Source organism: Talpa occidentalis, unplaced genomic scaffold (genome assembly GCF_014898055.3).
Source record: "Talpa occidentalis isolate TD23 unplaced genomic scaffold, MPIMG_talOcc4v2.1 talOcc4.4, whole genome shotgun sequence".
In the NCBI taxonomy this organism is placed as follows: domain Eukaryota; kingdom Metazoa; phylum Chordata; class Mammalia; order Eulipotyphla; family Talpidae; genus Talpa; species Talpa occidentalis.
In genome coordinates this window covers 53,008,296-53,030,548 of record NW_023604295.1, presented here as the reverse complement: position 1 = coordinate 53,030,548, position 22,253 = coordinate 53,008,296, and the positions used below count along the sequence as shown (strand labels likewise).

Here is a 22,253-nt window from a genome sequence, read left to right as displayed (position 1 = left end):
CCACCATTAAAATCCATCCTCCTTAATAATTCAAGAGTAATTAAAACCACATCTAACTAATACATTTTCAGCATTTGAATAGGAGATGGGGGTTGTTACCTTATGAAGTTATATTGTACTGGTTATGTGACTTTTAATAACTCTTAACAACTCTTATTCTTGCTGCACCTCTGTCTTCTCATCCATAAAATGGAAATGATAATATTAAGTATTTGAGTCATTGTGAAAATCAAATAATAATAGTTGGCATACTAGGTGCACAATAAATAGGATCCTTTATGTGATGGTGGGACCACATCATTTCCCAGGGCCCCTGAGACTCAGAGATAACTGGACAAATGAGAGCCATGTCTCCAGAAATTCAGAAGCTCCTTGGAGAGTTCTTAAGAAAAAAAACTTTGACTTCCTTTTCTATAATATGAGATTTTGTAAAAATTAGATGAAAAAATAGACAATATACTTAACAGGATGACTGGTAAATAATAAACATGGGGTGAAAATAGAAAATAATAACAAACCACAAGAGAAAACAACTATGCTGAACAACTGATTCTTGTTTTGGCCCAAATTATCCATTGCTTGTTACTGGCATCTGTGATTGTTTTGTTGTTGTTTTTAAATCTGTAGTCTATCCAAAAATGTGCTTTTGTTGGTGATCGTTAGTGCTGAGGGTGTTTAAGTTGTGTCGTTGGGAAGGATGACTCAGGGTGTGGCATTTTTCACATTCAAGTGTAGTGCTCCCCCAATGTTAGCTTTGTTGACCTTCAGTCTTCAGAGGTCACCCCAGCTTTCAGCTTCCTATTCATCATCCTTATTTTTTTCTTGCTGAGTACAGGTTGGCTGCAATCCCCATTTTGCCTTTGAAATTCAGCAGAAGATCTTGATGGAGGACGATAATATCCAGAAAGAGGAGCCCGTGGAGGATGAAGTTGGTGACAGTAAACATTTTGGTGAGAACTGTCTTAGTGTGCACTTCATTCTCAGAGATTTCCAGTAAATACTCCTGAGTACTTACTCTCTACCACACATAACAAGAATGACCTGGCATTTCCAGTATAAACTTAGGACTCCTATAAACCCCAGAAAGACAGCCACAGGCTGGCAATCCCTGCATAGAGCTTTGGCGGTGTGCTTACTTGCCTTACTGAAGACATGTGGAAGTTTTAATTACATTGTATGCTGAATGGCTGGCAGGCCAATGGAGCTGATGTGGAGAGGTCTTTTCCAGTGACTCATCTGTCATTCAAAACTAAAGCTTGCACAACAGTGGGTGGAATGGGACGCATAGAGGAAGACATGAAGTTTTTAGTCTCTCTAGAAGAATAGTTGATCCTGCTGTCTCCTTCAGGAGCCACAAGGCTCCTAACAAACTATTTCCAATTCCCAAGGCTTGTGGTACTGGTTGAATCTTGTGATATGTTCCCCAGCATTTGAAATAGAAAAAAAAGACTCATGAAAGTTAAAATGTCCTCATTATTTTTTATTATACCTCAAATGATCAAGAAACTAAGGGAAGGGTTCTCAGAGATATGCTGGGAATCTGGTTTCAGTCAACATCATTATATTTCCCTGTGACCAGGTAATCATCTCTACACTGCAGAGTCCTCTTCTATCAAAGGAGATTGATTTAAGGTAGATTTAATTTTTCATTAACTCTTTGTGCTAAGTTCTGACACAGGAGTTAAAATAGAAAGCTCTTGTTTTGTTTTCCGAGAAGAATCATTGGAGCGTAATGGGGGTGGGGGGGTGTTTAATTTTAAAGAAATATCTCACACAGCTGTGGAAGCTGGCAAGTCTGAAATCTGTGGGGCAAGCCCACAGGTAAGAGTTAACACTGTCCTCTTAAATTTGAATTCCACAGGACGGTAGGCTGGAATCAGGCAGGATTTCTATGTTGCAGTCTTGAAGAGAATGTCTTCTTTGGGAAAATCAGTCTTTACTCTTAATGTCTCAACTATTGGATGAGGCTCATGCACATTATGGAAGGTATTTTATTTTAAACAAATCCTACAACTTAAATGTTAATCATGTCTTAAAAAATACCGTCAATGTAACATACAGATTATTTGACCAAACAGCTAAGCACCTCAGCCTAGCTAAAGTTGATGCAAAATTAACCATCACAGCCTTCTTACATTAGGGAGTTTATATCTTAAGTAGATGAAAAATAAAGCAGAAATTTTGCAATCCAATAATAGGAAGTGCCTTGGCATCTAACAAAGAACAGAGATAGAGTAGGGAAAACTTTCTGGGAGAGTGTGATTCCTGAACTTATTACTGTTGGTTATAGGGGAAGAAGTGGACAAAAATGACAAATGTGAATAACTGCGACTAGTTTATTATGATTGAAATTTTGTCTTCTTACAGGAAGAACAGGAAGTAATGATAAGTTACTAAGTGGAAAAATAACCTGGAGTAGCCAAATGACCTAATTTATCATTCATTTGTTTAAAACTAAGCTGAAGTTTATGAATTTACTTTACTCTAAAGTCTTGGAGGAGTCACTGAAGAATTCTTTTTTTTAATTTAAATATTTTATTTTATATAATTCTTACATCTTTTTCATCTTTGCATAATGCATGCATTTTCATTTTGGACTGAAGAATTCTTAAACATTAAAGTAATGAAACTACATTTTCAATATTCAAGACCAATTATTGTAATTATTTTCCTAGTATTTTATAGAATCTCTCATTCCTGACCTCATAAAAGTTATACTTTAGTGGGGAAATGAGAAAAAAGACCAATAAAATAATTATATTTTTAGTTAGTGGTATTGAGACCAGAATCTTGAGTCAGAAGCTTATCATTTCAACGTCTGCCTACTACTATTCCATCCATCACATACTTGCTATAAGTATAAACTTTGAATACTGAGTAATCATTCGGCCACTGTACTAGATCCCATCCTATCTCCCAGTCAAATACACCGGGTCTGGGATTTGATACTTCCTGACTCCAAAATGTAGATTTTTTTAGCTCTTTCACTTTAGGTTCTTCCATTCACTTGAGTGATTCTTGCCTACTACACAGCCAACGTCCCTCTGGCTCCAGGCCTAATGAAACTTTCTCTCACCCTGACCCCTGGGCTTCTTTCCTGGCCCTTTCTAGGAATGTAAGTTAAGAACATTAGGTGATCAATGAAAGTGAATGGAGAGAAGAGTACTATTGATAGATATTTAAGAAGTAAACATGATGTGGGTTGGCAATGGATTAGTAGTAGGGGTTGAAAAAATGAGACAGTGAAAAAATTCTCCAAACTGAGGGATTAGTTGTCTGAATGAAAGGGGATGACCTTTATTTAATTATGGAATCTAACAAATAAAGAGGGTTGAGAGGTGTGCATGGGGGAGGAGACAGTGATCTGGACATGCTCTGTGCACAGTGGGCATTGCTGTGAAGGTACAAAGTATGTGGTCACCACCTTTCCCCATATGGACCCCTCAACTCTCCTTTCTTGAGAACTAACTACCAGAAAATTACACATTAAGGGGTAGTGTTGCCTTCCATCCTTATGGATCCTTCAAAATTGCCTGTGTAAGGCATTTTCCACCTGCATCATCATTTTGACAACTTTGGAAGCCAGCTAGGTTGCACTACAAAATAAGTTTGTGCCATAGGAAAACAGCAAACACACCAGGTCTTGCCTTGGTTACAATACCTATGAATGCTCCACAGACTAGAGGGATGGAAAGTACTTAGATGATTTTTCCCCACCAGCAGTCCAATTATTGGAAGGCCTTAAGAGCTTGTCTAGGAGTTTTGATTTTTTTTTTTAAAGATTTATTTATGTATACAAGAACTGGAGTGTAGGTCAGAGTTGGGGGTGATGGTGAGAGGACTCACCAGAGACACAGTAGTGGGGCAGAACAGGCAGATCTACTGAAATACACTGCTGAGGGGAGCAGCAGGTGAGACAGAAAAGGTCTGCTGCACCATGTGGGTCACCTTCCTGGCCGGGGATAGAACTCATGTTGCAGTGGCTGGTGATAGCATCATAGGGCTGTGTCTTTAACCCTTGCACTACTAGGGAGGCCCCTTGTTTGTTTGTTTTTTCCCAGAGGAAATAGGACAGTCATAGAAAACTGTACCAGCAGACCTGGGAGAGAGGGAAGGAACTGCACTGTTTAAACATCCTGACTAACAAGTCCCTTTCAATATAAGTAACCTGCCTTGTGCATTGTCGGGTTGATAAACTTTTATGTCTTTGACATTAAAGCTAGAATATATCCAGTTATCTACCCATGTTCAAGTTTTGGAGATTCTTAAGTCAATCTTATAAATACAATACCAACACTTTGAAAATCTACCTCAGTAACAGAAAGACATTTTAAGTGGAGTTTTGTTGCCATTTGAGAAACAGCAAATTCGTTTCAATCATCTTCTTTAAGTCTATTTGTAACTTATAGAAACTCCTCGTTCTTAAAGATGATCAGAAATTCAAATAAGCCTAAAAGAACCATAGTAACCATAAATACCACTGTCTGTATCTCAGAAATAAATGCTTCAAATAATCATTTAGAACTTATAGAGCACTGACTAAATCCCTTGTCAGATCTGGGCGCTATCTAATAGCTCTTTTATTAGCTCCCTTAACAGCCCCTCTGTGAGAAACAATGAAGTTATGACCATCATGTGAAACATTAAAAAAGGTCAAGTAAGTAGCTCCAAGGCTCTTGTGACACAATCAGTTTATCAGAATGTTAAGTCATTGGATTTCTAGCCCAGCACTAGACTCACAAGCCAAAAGGTAGTGGTTTCCTGCTTATTTCTATGAGAATCTTAGAATTTGTGACTGTGGAATCATCACAACGAAAAAAAGAATGGCAATATCAGGAGTGGGCAGGGAGGTTGAGCAGCTTAACTGGGCCCTTAGTGTATATTGAGCAACCTTTGACTTGGGATCCATACCTTTGCTTACCATGTTAGGAAACAAAATGTGGACCCACTTTATTGAAGTTTTAAATTCTGTGACTGGAGCTCATCTTTCTGTTTCATCCTATTCCTATTAATCAGTTTCCATTTCCTGTATTTATCAGACAAGCAGGAGTCAGTACAAGTTTAGAGCAAGGAAATGACACAATTAAAATGGTATCAGACATGAAATCCAAAAGTCAAAGCCACATCTTTTCCCCCCTCCCTCAAATCATTCCAGTGCTCTGGTTTTTACATCTCACACCCCCTCTGTGTGCATAGGCTCAGGCAGGATGTGCTACTCACCTTTCTCCTAACCTGCTCTGGCTTTGCTGTCCCCTGCCTGGTCTGTGCTGTCTCCTTTGCCTAGAAGCACTTTTTTCCATATGAAATCCACATAAGTTTTCTTCTCTTACAGATTCATTGGTAGATACATCCCTTTCACTGAATGCATTTTATCATTTTTGACAGTGTGTTTTATTTACATTATCACATTACAGTATTACGCTAAGTGGTACTCCTTCTGTGTAGACATATATTTTATCTCCATCTTCCACCCACCTAGACACATCATGTGAATACAGTAGATGGCTAGTAAACTTGCCTTTGTGTTTAATATTCCTCATGTTCGGAATTCTGGCTCCCACAATAGAGACTTATCAGCAGTCTTTAGTGCAGCAAGGTTTGTATACATTTGACACAGCAATTCTAACACTTACCCCTACCCAACATGGCTCAAAAATGTTTTATTTTATTATCTAATATTATGTTATGCTATGTTTTATTATAGTGTAGTATATCATACCATACCACTGTATTATGATGTTACATTATACTATATGATTGTGTTATGGAGGAATTTAAAGTCAAGGTATGAGCTAACTGAAAGGACAGTGAAAGTCAGATGAAAAGAAAAATAAGGAACAAGAAGAGAACTGAGTTCCCAGCAATATCCAGGAGTACAGAAGATAGAGCACTGTTTTTTTATTTTTTCTGTGATGAGCAGATAAGCTATAAAGAAAACTCCTTGTTTTAAATTTTCCATGAAGGAAAAGTGAATCTACTTTGGATCTTCCAGTGATTAGAAAAGTGAACAAGATACAAAAAACTGAGATAGGGCAATCTAAAGAGCAAACACACACACACACACACACACACACACACACACAAAATCCTTTTCCTGACTTATATCCTATACAAACTCTTAAAAATTGAGAGCAGGGAAGATAGTGAACATTTTCATGCAGAAATTAATCCAATATTCCAAATATATTTAGATTATTCTTATAATTAGAGGAGAGATCTTTTAATAATTTAAACCCAAAACAGTGCACGGGGATAAATTTCCAATTGAATTTTGATTAACTGAAGCACTAATGTGTTATTTATGCTTCTTATATTGAATATTTATTTGAGAACATAGAGCAAAATCTAATAAATGAAGTCAAGATGTATCAGAGGCAAAAAAAAAAAAAAAACAGGAATAGGAGACACAATTTTTATTACCATAGTACTTTAATAGTAAAGTTGACAGTGAGCTTCTTGGCAACCAGTATACAAAAGGAAATACTGGTTCACATAGTTCTCCTACAGAGTCAGACAATAAACATAAAATAGTACATTTTATAACATGATGGAAGGTGATAGTTCTATTAATAAAAAGTAAAGCAAGATTTCTGGTATGGATAATGCATTTTTAATTTTGAATAGAGCATGGTAAGTATAGGCCTGAATAACATGGTGACATTTGAGCTATGTCTTAAAGGAAGTGAGGGCATGTGTTTTGCGGACACCAGACAGAGGAGAATTCCAGGCAAACAGGACAGCCAGCACAAAGGCCGTGAGATAGCAACATATCTGTCTTAGAATGCTGAGGAGGCCATTGTGGCAGGATCTAAGTAAGTAAAGAGAAGGAAGCAGGAGCCGAGGTCAGAGAATAACAGATCATGCATTGTCCTTCTTGGTCATTCTATGAAGGTAGACTTTTGTTCTAATTGAGATGGGGCCTCTGCTGAGTTTGAAACAGGGGAGTGATAGGAGCCGCCTTCCTGTTGAAGAGGGATCTCTACTGTGTGGAGAACAGCCCCCATGGGAGCATAAGTAAGAACAAAGAAGGACAATGGAAGTTTAGAAGTGGTGGTAGATTAAATTGGGTGTAATCACAGAGGATGTGGTAAGAAGCTGTAGCTTGAATTTATTTTTTCCTGATGGATTGGATTTGAAATGTGAGAAAGACACAAAAGTCAAGGATGACACCAAGTTTTTAGGCCTGATGTGAGGAAGACTTTTGTTGGGACAGGGTGGCTGAGGATGGACTTGCTGTATGTCAGTGTTGGCAATGATAAGTGGAAGAAGCCCAGAAGGCATCCAAGTGCACAGCTGCCTGGAGCCTGAAGTTCAGGGGAATGGCCCAGGTGGGTGGTAAAATTGGGGAGTTGTCACCACATAAAAGCTATTTAGTACCATGAGACAGGATGAGATCACCATGGAAGTGAGTTTAGATAGACAAGAGGTCCAAAGTCTGAACTCGGGGTACTCCACTGCTCAGAAGCAGGGAGGAGAGAGGAGGCAGCAGAGGAGAGTGAGACGTTTGGAGTAGAAGAAAACCATGAAAATGGGGTGTCCTGGAAGACAAATAAAATCGTTCTCAGAAGGAGAAAGACATCAACTGTTAATTGTTGCTGATAGTTCAAGAGAGATGAGGACAGAGAAACCTGATCTAGCAGTTTCACCTCCACAAGAAGACTTGTAGGGATGCAGTAGAAGCAAAAGCCTGACTGGAGTAGATGGGAAGCGTGGATGAGGAGACAGCTTTTCTTCACAAATCTTTGAAGAACTCTTGCTGTACATATGCATAAAAAAAAATTTTTTAAAGGAAAAAAAAGGCAAGTGGCTTGAATGAGGAGTGGGGTCAAGTGAGATTTTTGTCTTTAAGATGGGAGAAATACAACATAATTTCACGTTGATGGGAATGATAAAAAAAAAATGAGGGGTAATTGATAATATGTGAGAGAAGAACTCCAGGCACATGTAACTGCTAGATAGATCCCTGTATGTTGCTGTGGGATAGAGAATCAGGAGGGGCAGGGGTGCAGGCTAAGTGTGTGTGTCCTATAAAGCACCAAGCAGTCCTTGAAATTACGTCAGACTTTTACTTGCAAAAATGACAAGTGCATTTAATGAGCCATTTTTTTAAGTGATGTCACATATTTCGATACATTATCCAGCAGTTTATTAACCGCCATGCCAAATCAGTGTTATTATAGATGAAAAAATTGTTGCTACAACAACTTCTCCGAAGTCATGTTGATCAACAAGTTAAACAGTTGGCACTTCTTTGTGATCGTTCTTGCTGTTGTGAGTTCAAGGGCTGATGGCTTTGCCACCCCACAAGCTCTTAGCAGGGGACTTCGCAGAGGTTGGCATCCCCAAGTGCTGAAAAGACTGTGGGCCGCCCCTGGTCGATTTCACTGCCTCCAGCTGGAAGACCCCGGCGTTGTTTTCACTGGTTGCAGCAACTCAACAAATAAAAATTGTAAGATACAGAAACTTTCCAGAGAAATGTCTGGAAGGAAACCAGTGTAAGTTAGTTTAAAGCCCTCAGCCCTTAGCTAAGGCCATTCCCCAACAACTTTGAAAAGTTCTCTTCTGACGCATCTGTACCTGCCCGGGGGCAGGTTGTCGGGAGGAGGTGCAGTCACCTGGACTTTCCCAGTGCAAACTTCAACGTCGGGTGAGGAAATCATCACCCCAGGACTTGTAACCTCCCCCCTTCTTCTAACTCAGAAAAAAAACCTGCCACAAAAGTCTCTACTCCTCGGTTGTAAACGCGCGGCGATAGGGCGCAGCGCCCGGCCCCTCCAGCGGCAGGAAAAGCCCCAGCTGCAAGCTGCTGGGCAGCTGGGCGGGTCACCGCCTTCAGCGCTCCAGGTCCTCGGTGCCCGCCGCGGTGGGCCAGGGGCACGGGGCCGAGCTGGGTGGAGCCACCGCCGCGGCCCGAGGGGTAGAGCGAGGCGCGGCGCAGCACTCGGAGCGCGCCTTTGCTCCCGCTCTGCGGGGACCCGGCCGCGCGGCGGCGCCAGGTGAGGAGCGGGCGGTGTTGGGTGGGGAGGCGGGGGCTGTGCGGGCTCCGCGGGTCCCGGCCGCTCCCCTGGAGCGCTGCCTCCCCTGCCGCCGAGTTGGTCGCCGCCGGCCGCGCGGCTGAGGGGTGGGGGCGGCGAGGAGGCCGTGGCCGCCCGGGCCGAGGAGGGGCGCGCCGAGCGCGCGCGGCGAGTCCGGAGTGGCCGGGTGCCTGCGGCTGGAGCTGCGGCGGGGCCGGGGCCCGGGCCGGAGGGAGGGAGGGAGGGGGGTCTGGACGAGGTTGGGGGCGGCGGGACCGTGGAGAGCGGCGGCTCGGAGGAAAGATGAGAAGGTGAGTGGGCGCCGGGCACGCAGAGTTGCTTTACTTCTCTTGGAGGCTGCAGGGACAAAAGCCCGGGCTGGGGTGAGAGGAGCCCGGGCAGCACAGCTTTGGGGGGCCCTGAATCTCGAGGGCTGGGTGGACTTCTGGCTGAGAGGGACCTGGAGAGGGAGTGTCGGGGTAGAGGAAAAGCTCACAGATCGATTGTAGGGAGCTGGGGACTTTGGGGGGGACCAGAGACCACTTTTGCGAGGACTCTGGAATACCCAAGAAAAGAGGGATCAGTGTCGTCGGAATAAAGCTGCTAGGTCGCGGTGGACAGAGGAAAGACAAGTCCGCTGCTGCGTGGTGTGGGACCCTGAATTCACAGAAGAGCCTCCCTGCCCCCCAATCTCTGGTTCTCTGCCCTTCTGATTCTACTTTGTTCTAGAGTGGGGCTCGCGAGTTTGAACCATCCAGAGCCCCAAGAATTGGATTTGGCCGTGGATCCCACAAAAGTTTGTGTGGCAGTCTTTGCGCCCCTAGAGATAGTAGAAGCGTTAGGAAAAGTCTTGAACCCCTGTTTCGTCCGCACCGGGATCTGCGGAGGCGCTGCTGAAATGTTTGCTGGTACGTTTATTAATAATAACAGCCCTAGCGGTCATCACTGATTAACGTGCCGAGGACCTGGGAACTCTCGCCACCGTCAGGAAGTTAACAGGCTGACAGGCTGTCCCTTCCACGGTTGGGGTTTCCTGTTTGAAAAGAGTTTGGGAAGTCAAACCTGCTTCCAGCCCCTACCCAGCTTGCTTTCTTATGTAAAGAAGGAACCCCGCTTTGAAAAGTAGACTTTGGAAAGTAGACTTGCCCGGGGCTGGAAATTCTCTTGGCTTGCCCTGCCCGCTTCCCTAGAAGTCTTCCTTCTGCAGCTCAGAAGGATCTTTCTGAGTGCTAGATGCACAGCTAGTCGCAGCCAGAGGCAGCAGGGAGTGAAACTAGGGGGAGAAGCAAACAGATGTGGAATCCTTGCAGTGTAAGTATTTGTCAGACCTGTTTACCTTCATTATAATAACGTGTACGTTGCAGGTATTTATTTTTCAGGTTTGGACGTCTAACTTTAAGCTTCCTCGTTTGGTTTAATTTAGGTGAGATAATGTCTCTGAGAGTCTAACATTTATCTGAATTCTGTCGGGGAAGGTCTAAATGAAGTTCACAGTTTCAGTGTTAAACTTTTGCCCTGAGAGCACTTGAATTCTTGGTTCTTGGTAGGCTAGCAACGGAGCAGCTGGATTTGGGATAAATAAACCTTCAGAGTTGTCTACTTATTTTAACAGAATGGCTATATCCCTGGTACCATTGCCCTCAATTGTGCAAATATTTGTTTGAATAAAGAGTTAAGGTTCTTTGAAAAGTAACAGTTGTGGCTATTCATGGTTCCCTTTTCAAATCCTGGTTTTAGTTACCTAAAAGGGTTTTTGGTTGAATTTTTTTTTGCCCTACATATATTTAATATGGAAATTTAAACACTACATGTACTTAATTCCCCCAAATGCATATAACTGCTGTTTCCTTTAAAAGAAAGGGGGAGTTGAGTTTTTGCCCCTAGATGACCTTCACCTCCGGAGTCCCAGAGATTTGCAAATCGCAGCCTTTCTCACAAATGGAAAAATGAGATGTTTGGTTAAGAATAGTCATCATTTCAATTTGCAGACTTCTGTCTGTTTCATGCAGCTTGAAGCTGCTGTTCATTTGGGTTGAAGACCAACTTACATATAGAGGGTATCTTTTGGATCCCTGTTTGAAGTAAAAGACACTTGGGAAATTGGGCTAAGAGTTTGCTAACTCCTGTCTTAAAGAACCCAGACACAGGATACATCGAACTCTTTGGCAACTTTTTCTGAAACATATTGTTTACTGATTTTTGCACAGGAAAGAGAAGAAAAACTGAAGTGATTAAATCAAACACTGCTTTTTCAGTATTTTTTTCTAAGCTCTATTTTGAGGTATAAAAGCAAGGATTGACTTGAGTATACTGGAAAAGTTCCTGTGAAAAATGTGACTCTTTTTAAACACTAAAAATCCCCTTGAGGTTGTGACTTTGTATGCTAATTCCCAGCCCTTCTTGGGGAAGGTATGCTATGAATGACTTGGATAGAGAATGGTTTTATACAGCTCCCAAGTGGAATCCATGTGTTTTATAAAATCTGACTATGAATGTCACCCCTTTGAAACAAAAACAGCTTTTGAATATGTGCTTTATTTTAAAGCTCTGCTTGTACATTACAGCAGTGGTTCTCAGTGGAGTGGGGGTGGCATTTTGCACCCGCCCATCCACCCCTACCGAAGGAATATTGGCCCAGGTCTGGAAGTATTTTTTGGTTGTCCCAACTGGGGGCTAGGGAATAGTCCCAATGACCAGCTGGGTCTGGCAGATAGTGGGCAGAGGCCCTGAAGACTGTGTAATATTCTGCAATGTACCGGGCACACAACAAAGAATTATTCAGCCCCAAACTCTTTACTAGAATACTACCTCATGGGCATATGTTAACAAGATTAGGGATCTTAATCTAATTTGGATCCTCAAGAAACCAACTGTATTCTTTCTCAACACAAAGGAACCATGTCATAGAAGCCTTTTTGTCTGCAGCACATTCTTTTGCCCTTGGCATTAAGGGTCTTAATATACCATAGAAGTGAAGAAACTTCTGTTCATTGATGACTTTGAGTTGGCTTACGATCACAGAATTTTGGAGTGTTTTGAGCACAAGGGAGCCTCAGAGATCACTGAGTTGAACCTTTTCATTTAATAGATATAAAAATTGAAGTATGTAATGACTGTAAAGTTAAGTGAGTTAGTGGCAGACAAAGTTCTAGGTACAATCCAGTATTAGAGAATGTAGAAGCTGCTATTCAGGCAAATGTAGTTTTTAAAAAACTGGACTTCACCCTTTGTAAGAGTTTAGAGGGACAAATCTCCATGAGGAAATAAACTCTTTGACGGGGGAAGGGTGGCCTTAGCCATGGTTACAGGAGCATATGCCTGGGTGTGTCTGCCTCAAGAAGGAGATAATTCCTTTGTGTGACCTGTGACACTCCACTTCTGGGGCCTGTACCATCCTTCCCTTGGCAGAGTAGGCAACAGATGGTTCCATAGACATAGCAGATGTTGCTTTTGAATCCAGGTACAAAACAGAACATTTGAGATTTTCTATCCCCCCCTGCCTTCTGTGTTGAGTAGAGTGCATGAATGGATAAGGTTGTCATGAACAAAAGGGAGAATGAGAGGTCTCCTGAGCATGGAGTTTAAAAGACACCTGGCATGCAAGAAAATGAGTATGCATCTGGGGCAATTGTGGGGGAAACTCAAACTGAGGAGTGGCTAAGATAAATTTGATTGTATAGAACTTGGGTTAGGAATCTGAAGAAAACTCAGGATTGACTGTTTCTTCAAGGGAGTAGAACAGAATTGTTCTTGGGGTAAAAAGAACCTCAGAAATCCTCTTGTCTGAATCCTCACCTATAATTCACTTGGCTACATGGTGCCTGACCTGCACGCGCCATCTCTTTGTTTCTACCACACTTCCCCTGACACTGTACTGGCACTGCCATTCCATCTGTTTACCTAATGGGGAAGAAATGATATAAAGTTATTGTCAGTTTCCTAGGAGAGTTTTAAAAGCAGGAAATTTATGAAGGGCTTTATTTATTTAAAGGACTGATTTCAATGAGTTTTTGATTATCACAGAGTTGTGATACTCTGATGAATTACAAACATACATATTCACATGTTTACATCTCACCCACTAGCCCCAATGATTATGGATTCTAGTTCTGTGGGCCAAGTGATTCTGACACAGAAGTTAAAAATCCTCAAATATGGAGCTTCTGGTAGTATGGGAGAGTTTTATTATGACCTTGGGAAAGGTCAGCTCTCTGAACTGAACTGAGGTAGGTTCTTATCTTGGACTGCCAGCCAAATGGGTGCACCTCAAGCCAATGCATAGTAGTATATTTAGAAATGATTTATTTGAAAGTGCTGATTTTTTAAAGGGGCCTGCACCCTGCGTTGCTGCAATCATTAGGTGTAGCAGCCTTTTCATTATACCTTTCATCTAGTTATTCTTGAGACATTTTTCCAGATTGGAGAGAAGTCGTGAGTTGATTTTTTGTTTGTTTGGTTTTTGTTTTTTTAACTGTTGACTGGAAGTATTTATTGGTATTGATTATTGTGTTGCTTGTGTTTTGAAAGTGAATAAAATGGGGCCTCCCCGGTGGCGCAGTGGTTGAGCGCTGGGTTGCGAAGCTGCCCGCGGCCTCCGCGGCGCCCATTCAATCCCTGGCTGTTTCCAGGCCACAGGAGGAGGGTCCCACATGGCGCGCAGACCTCTCCTGCCGCCCGCTGCTCCCCTCAGCAGTGTCCTTCTGCCTGCTCTGCTCCCCGCTTTGGCTCTGGTGAATTCTCTCACCCTCCCGCGCTTCTGACTGTACCCAGTGCATGTATAAACAAAAAAAACAAACAGAAAAAAAAATAAATAAATAAATAAATAAAACATGCCTCTATTAAAAAAAAAAAGTAAATAAAATGAAAAAGGGCCGCACAGTTACAAATCCCTTTAAAATAAACATTTAGTAAGGCAGAACTTGTTTCTGTTTGAATTTTCTGGAAGCTAATTTGCACATAGTTGTTTTCATGATATTTAAGGATGCTTCCTACAAGTGGGGAAGAAACTTCGTGCTGTATCTGCTTTAAAGGCAAAATTGTTACCTGTGACAGCTAGTGGTTGATAAGAGAAACCCAGTATAAAGATCACTTTATTGAAGTGAGTGGGAAAGCTAGGGGCTGGAGAAGCTTCCTATACAACAAAACATAAATAAGATATAGAGTAACAGGCTAAATTATATGAAAAAGTCTTTGAGAAGTTTTAAAAAGAAATTAGTGTGTGTTGGTTGATTTAGTAGATGAACTGATTTTCCTTATATTGCAAATTAAAGGTAAGAAAAAGTTTATACATACTAATATTTAATATTGTTACCTTAAGCATGGTCAACCTTGTCTATGACTGCTGCTAAATCTGAAGTTCAGTGGATGCTATGTAATCACCTTAGAATATTTTGTTTGTACATTGTGGGTGACTTCTCCAGATGGCAATATGCTTGTATAATTATCATATGAAATAGTAGAAAAGCCTGCTGCTAAAGGATTTTTTCTAGACTTATGTCTTGACTACTGTACTGCAAAAACAAGGGCAGGTAAAAGTGGAGGGAAGCCAGCTCCTGCATTCTTTCAATCAGTTCAGACTCAGATGGAATAGTGCTTCGTAGCCAAGAGATACACAGAGAGGACTGAGAAGTGATGTCTGTCTGCCACACTGCTTATGTCACTGCAGAATTAGAATTTCACAGTGTAAGATTTACTCAGGAAATGGCAAGCCATGGAAATCCAGGCAGAATATTGTTTATACATCACATTAAATCAAATACCCATTCTGTGTTGCATCAAGGTTAACTGATTAGCCCTTTTCCCCACTGTTATGTTGAAACAATTTACCATGCCCTTGGAATGTCACCGGCAACAGTGCCGGTGAAATCTTTTCCCAATTAGGTAGCTGCCACCTTATCTCTAAAACATGTTTCTGTTCTGTGGTCATTTCCATTTCCTGCATTGTATAACTGGCACTCCTGTGTTATTTAACCAGTATCTATGAGAGCCTAGAAAGTTGGAACAGCAAGAACTTCTAGTTCACCATCCCCTTTTTAAATAGGGGGAAACCTTGGCTAAAATAAGGTGAAGACCAGCAAGGTTGACTTGCTCCGGCTCTCACTTCTGTTGGTTATTTTGGCAGAACCAGCACTGGTTCTGGTCTCCTGACTCATGTTCCTGGCATCCTGTCCAGTGTTCTTCATACCAGATTGGCCCTTACGATAAAAATAACATCCTAATGTAACCATTTCCTTTATTAGGTGGTCTTTTGGCCAGATACAGAAAACAACAGTGATTACATTTAATTTAGTCAGTTTATTGGCCTCTACTGGTTCAAATCCTTTTCCCGATACTTTCAAGCAATAAATGGCCAAAAGGTAGGTAGCAGGAAAGGGAAAGGTTAAGTATCTTATAACACCAACTCTGCATAATCAGCCATTAAGTAATGAAGTGATGGTGTCAGTGTTGTTTTGTTTACTTCATGGTATTTAAAAAAAACCATCCACTGAGCCTTTTAATCAAAGGGGAAAACAATATGACCCTGGGTGATGTGTTCTCTTTGTGTTTGATCCTTCTCTCTTGTGCCTTCTTATGTTCTGCCTATTCCCAGTTCATTAATATTGGGCAAGAAAATGGGGAATGTAGTATGCTTGGATTTGGGGGAATGCTATGTTGGAAAGATAAAAGGTGATACTTAAGAAAGTGTATTTCTAATGAGTAGTGTAGAGTAAGGACAGGATGGTGATCAGATCAGAATTTGCTCCCCAAGACTCTCAGCTGCCAATTTGAGTCCACAGTAGTGGTTACAGCATCATGAAAAAACATCTTTATCCCATTGTGATCCGACAGTGAACATTTCTCTTGCTTGAAATTAGCTTGCAGGGTGCTTTCTCCCCTCGTTTAGGAGTGTAGCTGATGGACAAGTGCACACACACACACATTCAAGTCTTCCACTTGTGTTATATCTGACTTCGTCTTCTGTGGTGATCACATACAACAGAGCAAGGTTTCCCCAGGTCTGAAGGCGATTGATGAGAGTCAGCCTGAACCCGGGGATGACATATACCAGCGATCCGGAATAAGGAGCATCTGAAAACATTTGATTTTAGGGGAAATTTTTGGAAATCCTTTTCTTGAACTAAAACTATTTTAGGATTCTGGAAGAACACACAAATACGGGTCTATAATTTCTTACCTAAAGAACTCTGCCCAGAAGCTTTTCCCGAAGCGGTAACATGATTTAATAATCTATAAAATATGCCAGTTTCTCTCTTCTCACAAACACCTAGGGGGGTGTGTGTGTATGTGTAACATTTTTTGAGGCTTAAATTCTTCAAGATATGTAAGGCAAATTTGGCAGTTTTTGAGAAAACTAACTTTTCAAGTTTCTGAAGGGATGGTTTTATTTGGGCACATGTAGTGGTGACATTTAGTTATTACACCTAGCGTTATAGTAAAAGTATACTACACTGGCCTGATATTCATAATCTGGATAATGCATTTCCTTTCAAATTTTTCCCAACTACCTAGAAAATTCTGCTTTTAGGAGCTTACTTCACTATGATAGAGGATTAGTATTTTATACTTTAAAAAAGTCATCAGCTAGGAGCCCCTGCTGTGAATCCTACCCTTCTTTGTACAGTGAGCTGCTATAATTTTAAGCCAGTATATATTTGTTTATTTTTACTCATTTTGAGTTTCAGAATGACTTTTAGGTTTTCATCTTTTACCTTTTAAATAGTTTTATGGAAAATTTTTAAATGTACACAAAAGTTAAGAAAATAGACACTGAAATTCCATGTATCCATCACTCAGCGTCAACAGTTTTTCTATATATGCTAGTCTTGTTTCATCTGTAGACCTACCTTCTCCCCCAACAGGGATTGTTATAAAGTAAATTTCAAATCCAATAATATTTCATTCATAAATAATTGAAAGTGTAACTCCAAGGGATTAGGAAAAAAAAATATATATATATACCTATATTATCCTGCCTAAAAAATTATTAGCAATTGCCATAGCATCTCTGTTTCCAGTCAGTGTTCACATTCCCTGATTATCTGATAAGTTTTTGTTTTGTTGGGTCGTTCAAAACAGGAACCAAATGACGTCTACACTAGCATTTCATGGTATGTCTTCCAAGTCTCTTATAATCTAAAGCAGTTTCCTCTCTTAGTTTTTTTCCTTCCCTTGCCATTTGATGGTTAGACATTGGTTCCTCTATTTTCCTGTAGACTTTCCCACATTCTGAGTTTTAAGTGCTGGCATCAACTTAGTGTTCTTTAATATGTTCCTCTGTCCCATGTATTTTCTGTAATTGGAGGCAGTGTGCTTTTCATTTGAGGCCATTCCTACTACATCATTGTGTTGAACTTAATGCATAACATTTATGTAAATAACAATAATTAACATTGGCTCTTTAAATAATGCTAAAGCTGCTTTAATAATGGCATAAACACAAATGTGAGTCCAGTTGATAAAAGTTAAGTCTCGATTATTTAGGTTCAGCTCAGGAATGTGCTCGTGGCGAGGGACTTTGAATAACCTAAAGGTTTTTTGAAGTTGTTTCTGCTTTCTTTCTCCCTCCCTTGCCTTCTTCACTAGTTGAAGAGTTATCACAGGAAACACACAGCCAAATTCCTTGCATAGTCTAAGACTGTTTAAATTTCATACAGACAAGTCTTGTTCAGAGGACCAGCACACAATTTTTCGAAATCCCTGTAGTTGATGTTTTATATCTTCAGTAAGAATCCTGTAAAATCTTAAGAATTTTAATAGAAAACAATCTAGACTTATTTAAAAATAACCTCTGACTTATTTAAAAGTAGCTTCTGATCATAGGAGATAAAGCTCCTCATTTGAAGTACTGCTATTGCTGTTGATTGTATTTACTTTTAGGAACCCCGAGTGCATCTGGAGGCCTGCTTTTGACAGTCCTGGTTTGCAATACAGATAGAAATGACAGAAGGTGCTGGTAGCCTGGAGTTAGAGTCCTTTGTTGTAAGGATGGGCTTGAAATCTTTACTTTTGTCCCCCTTTCAGCCATCTGCATCAGTTCTTCTCATCCCCATCACTCAGCTCCCTTTCCTCCCTGTACCATCATCTAGTACTTTTGATTTTTCCTGGCAGGTCACCCTTATCTCTTCTTTTAGCTGTTTTAAGCATGTAATAAAGTAAGAACTCAAAAGTGAAAACAAAAGAAACCAAGAGAGAAACAGTGTCATCAGCATCTGGAGACATCGTGTAACGTTCCAGCAGGCCTCACCTATCTCCCCAGCTGCCGGGCATCATCCTGACACCTGGGGAATTCAGAGGCGACCTCACATTGCCTGGGTTCTGAAAAGCTTTTTCTGGCTGTCACAAAAAGCATTCGTGCTGTGGGCATAGAATGTACATCTCTGAGTGTGTGTGTGTGTGTGTGTGTGTGTGTGTGTGTGTGCGCGCGCGTGCGCGCGCAGGTGAGACAGTCAATTAGGATTGTCACAATAGACTTAATCAGCAAGAATAAAACAGTCCCCTTATTCTGCCTTTAAAACACATTTATTCCTGTGGAATTGCTTTTTTGGATTTTTTTGAGAGCTACAAGCATCCACTGGGGGATTATCAACTTGCCTGTATGTACCTAGTTGGATAATAATGATTTTGTTCAAACAGGCAGATCTTTAAATGACAGCAAACACAGTACAAAGGGAATCCATTTGCTGCAGTTTATTTGCAAAAAACAGTAAGGGTCCTATATCTATGATTAGTTTTTTTTTTTTCCTTTCTGCACTGGGGTATAAAATCTTGAGTGTGGAGGAAGTTTAAGGGAACAGAGTTTCTGAAGCTGGGATGAGTGAATGACAAGTTGTCTGGAGATGGATGTTGAGACAGTGGGAAGGTCCAAGATTTGAGACGCTTGCAGAAGATACATGGGAGGGGATATTTGAAGGAGAATATCTGGGACTATTTGCTGGGAGGATGATGTTTGCTGATGGGTGTGGGTTTGTGTGTAGAGGTGAGGCTTATTTGCAGGGATCAAGGAGGCTGAGAATGATTTTGTAATGAAAGGAAATATTTGTGGAAGAAGGGGGTATGTTTGCAAAGCCAGAGTTGGGAGGACTAAGGATTTAACTGAGGATGGTGTTTGGATAACAGAGAATGAGCAAAATAGGCTGCCTTTGGATTTCTGAAATGAGAATATTGCTAGAGAAGGAAATGGTTGTTCCCAAAACTTCTAATTAGCCACTTCATCATGTTTTCATGTTTGAATTAGTGGAAAAGGAGAGTTTTGTATCTATTGTTCCCCATTCTTAAACATGGAGTTTGAGGCTGAAATAGAGTTCTCAGTTTTTCCCTTTCATTCTTGAAAAGTGTTCTCTCCAGGCCCCATCTGCTTCCCTTGGTGGCCACAGAAATACAAACCTCCCTTCCACACCTCCCCTGCCCCCTGGATTCATAAAGAACGGCACTGCTTCTGAGGGATGGCTTTTAGCTGGGGTCTGAGTTCAATTACATGTCATCAGGAGATGTTTTATTTATAACATTGCCGTATCGTAAACATCAGTGCTAAGAAGACCGGCCTGTGGACCACCAGTGTTCTGGGAGAGTGTTCAACACCAAGCAGCAAAATGTGCTTGCGAGTGCCAGCCCCACATGGCTTTGCAAGACTCCTAAATAATACAGGAAGGTACTAGTTGTTTTACACGGATGCTCCGACTTTATCATAAAGTAGAAAGTTTAATGTGCAGATTTAGAATTGGGAGCGAAAGTGGATTATGTCCCCTGAATTTGCTTCTATAATCCACAGCCCTCTCTTTTTCCAGCAATATGAAATGATTTCCATTTTTCTATCTTGCTCTTGTAGCCCTCCATTGATTAATCCTGCTATATTGGGTAGTCTAAGAGTATCCGTGTAAAACAACTAGTACCTTCCTGTATAATTTAGGAATCCTGTATAATTTAGAATCCTTCCTGTATAATTCCTGTATAAAATACCTTCCTGTATAATTTAGAATCCAAACTCTTTGGTAGAAATTACCTGGAAGATTGTATTTACATAGGCCAGACTTGAAGCTCCTCTCCTCTGTCACAACACAGCACAGCAAACAATTCATTTTAATTTGTTTGCTTTCTTTGCTACCTGGGTGTGTCTTCATTATCTTGAAACCAAGATCACCACAGCCTGGCCCTTACAAGCTGTAAACTCCCTGCTGGTAATTTTGCAGTTTGAGTGGGCTTAGCTTTAGTGTTGTGTTATGTGGTTTTAACAGAGCTGGAGAGTTTTATTTTAAAAGGTATGCCAGAGAGAAAAGAATCACAGAAGACACTTTTAAAAATAATCCCCGAGGTTGGTTTTTCAAGTCCTTTTCTTCTCCAGGGAAAAAAGTATCCCGACTTTCTTTCAGAGATCTCTTCATGACTTCTTGTGTTTTTTAATTGACAGTGAGATGAAATATATTTCAGATGATAAAATAGCAAGAGCTCTGGGGGGATTGAATTTATGAATTGGTAAGTAAGCCCCGACATTTCAACACACATTAACTTCTTTCCTGTTTAGACTTCCAGGTGTTGTCTTTTCTGTCAGATGGGCACCAGATGCCTGCGCCCCTTCTGCAGGCCCTTTTGTGGATGTGCATGTAATATGTGAACCTTTCAAGCCCTTGGGACTGTTTTGCTGCCACAATGACATAATGCACTGATTTTGTCATTTCACTGAGACTTCTTTTTTGTTTACATAAAATGTACAGGAAACTCCAAAAAAAAAAAAAATACACCAGTGCAGATCAAGAAGCCAGGCTGTGTGAACTTCAGAGTCTCTTTGCCTCTTCTCTTACACAGACCTCACACCCCCACCACCTCCTCCTGGCTGGTCACTTCAGAGATACCTCTTGTGGTGCTGTCTTTCACTCGCCTCAGTCCTGCTGCTTCTTCTTACTTTTTCTGAACTCAGCTGCAGTCTGATGCATTCAGTATCCGGTGCTCCCCTCACACCAGTGCTCCCTCATTGCTGGGGAATTAACCCCAAACTTTTCCATTGTGTTCTCCACCTCCTGCTTCTACTGTGCTTGCTCACACCCCAATCCTCATTGACAGTAGACCTGCTAGTCCTCATCCTCGGGGTATGTTATAAGACTCCCAAGTGGATGCCTGAAACCTCAGATAATACCGAACTATATGTATGCACACACACACACATACATATACACACATATGTGTGTATATATGTGTGTATAAGTGTATATATACATATATGTATACATGCATACACATATACATATACACACGTGTGTATGCATATACACACATATATACATATATGTATATATGTATATATACATGTGTGTGTGTATATATATTGTGGCTCAGTTTCCTTCTGTCACACACATATATATATATATCCTATATATATATATATATATATATATATATATATATATATACTGTTTTCCCCCCACACGTATATCTTTATCATAAAGTTTAACTTCTAAATTAGACACAATGAGAGATTAACAATAATAACTAATAATAAAATATAACAATGATAACTACAATGAAAGTTATATGAATGTGCGCGCGCTCTCTTCTCTCTCTCTTCTCTCTCTCACAAACTACTAATTGTACAGAGTACTTTTGGAATCTGGTTTGTCATGGTTAACATGTCACAGAAATTGAAACATCAGTCAAAGGGGAGAGGGGCTGATGAGTTCATTACTGGTGTACTTTTCTCTATGCTTTTCCCATTTTTTGTCCTCTAATTGTGATCTCACTTGAAATGTAAAGAATATCCTGGAAGTAGAGAAGGAGAGCTATATCAGTGGCCACTATTGTTACTCCTGGGGTCACAAAGGCCATCTGTGTGACAATTCTTTAACTTTTTGAGGTGGATTTATTTGTGGGATTAAGTGATACCAAGTTGAGACGTGTCCATGTGCACTTAGCTGTAGCAAGTAAACTTAACTTAAGGAGAATGAGTGAATACCCTATTTGTATTTGATGATAAATCTTTCGGTGCACAATCTTTTACACATCCTTAAACCCAGTAAAGTTAAACTGAAAATTTGGAATATAAAATATGAAGCTCCTTTTAAAATGTTTTATGATGTTTGTCTGTTCAAGTCACTTATAACCTTTTTCTGTGATTATGTATGGTATAGAATTGTTGCACCCCTTTTCCTCCCATGTAGATAATTTATAACTCTGCTGCTGTCTCTTGTAGCAACTGTGAAGCTGATCTTTCAGCCCATACTGCTTTGAAATATTTTGACGTTCTGTTTAATG

The 22,253-nt window shown here is 40.7% G+C and overlaps 1 protein-coding gene across 4 annotated transcripts in view; it reads left to right on the top strand.

Annotated features, from left to right (window-relative positions):
* The first annotated feature begins 835 nt into the window (after positions 1-835).
* Positions 836-22,253, top strand: part of PHLDB2 (pleckstrin homology like domain family B member 2) — a 103,084-nt gene continuing 81,666 nt past the window's right edge. For 2 of the 4 annotated variants that reach the window (XM_054700604.1, XM_037525576.2), the window contains exon 1: positions 836-950. In XM_054700604.1, coding sequence (XP_054556579.1) covers positions 884-950 — 67 coding nt within the window. In that variant the 5' untranslated portion in view covers positions 836-883. Of the gene's footprint in view, positions 951-9,285; positions 9,326-9,944; positions 10,326-22,253 lie in introns of those variants that run through there. The other 2 variants (XM_054700605.1, XM_054700606.1) reach the window with 2 other exon arrangements.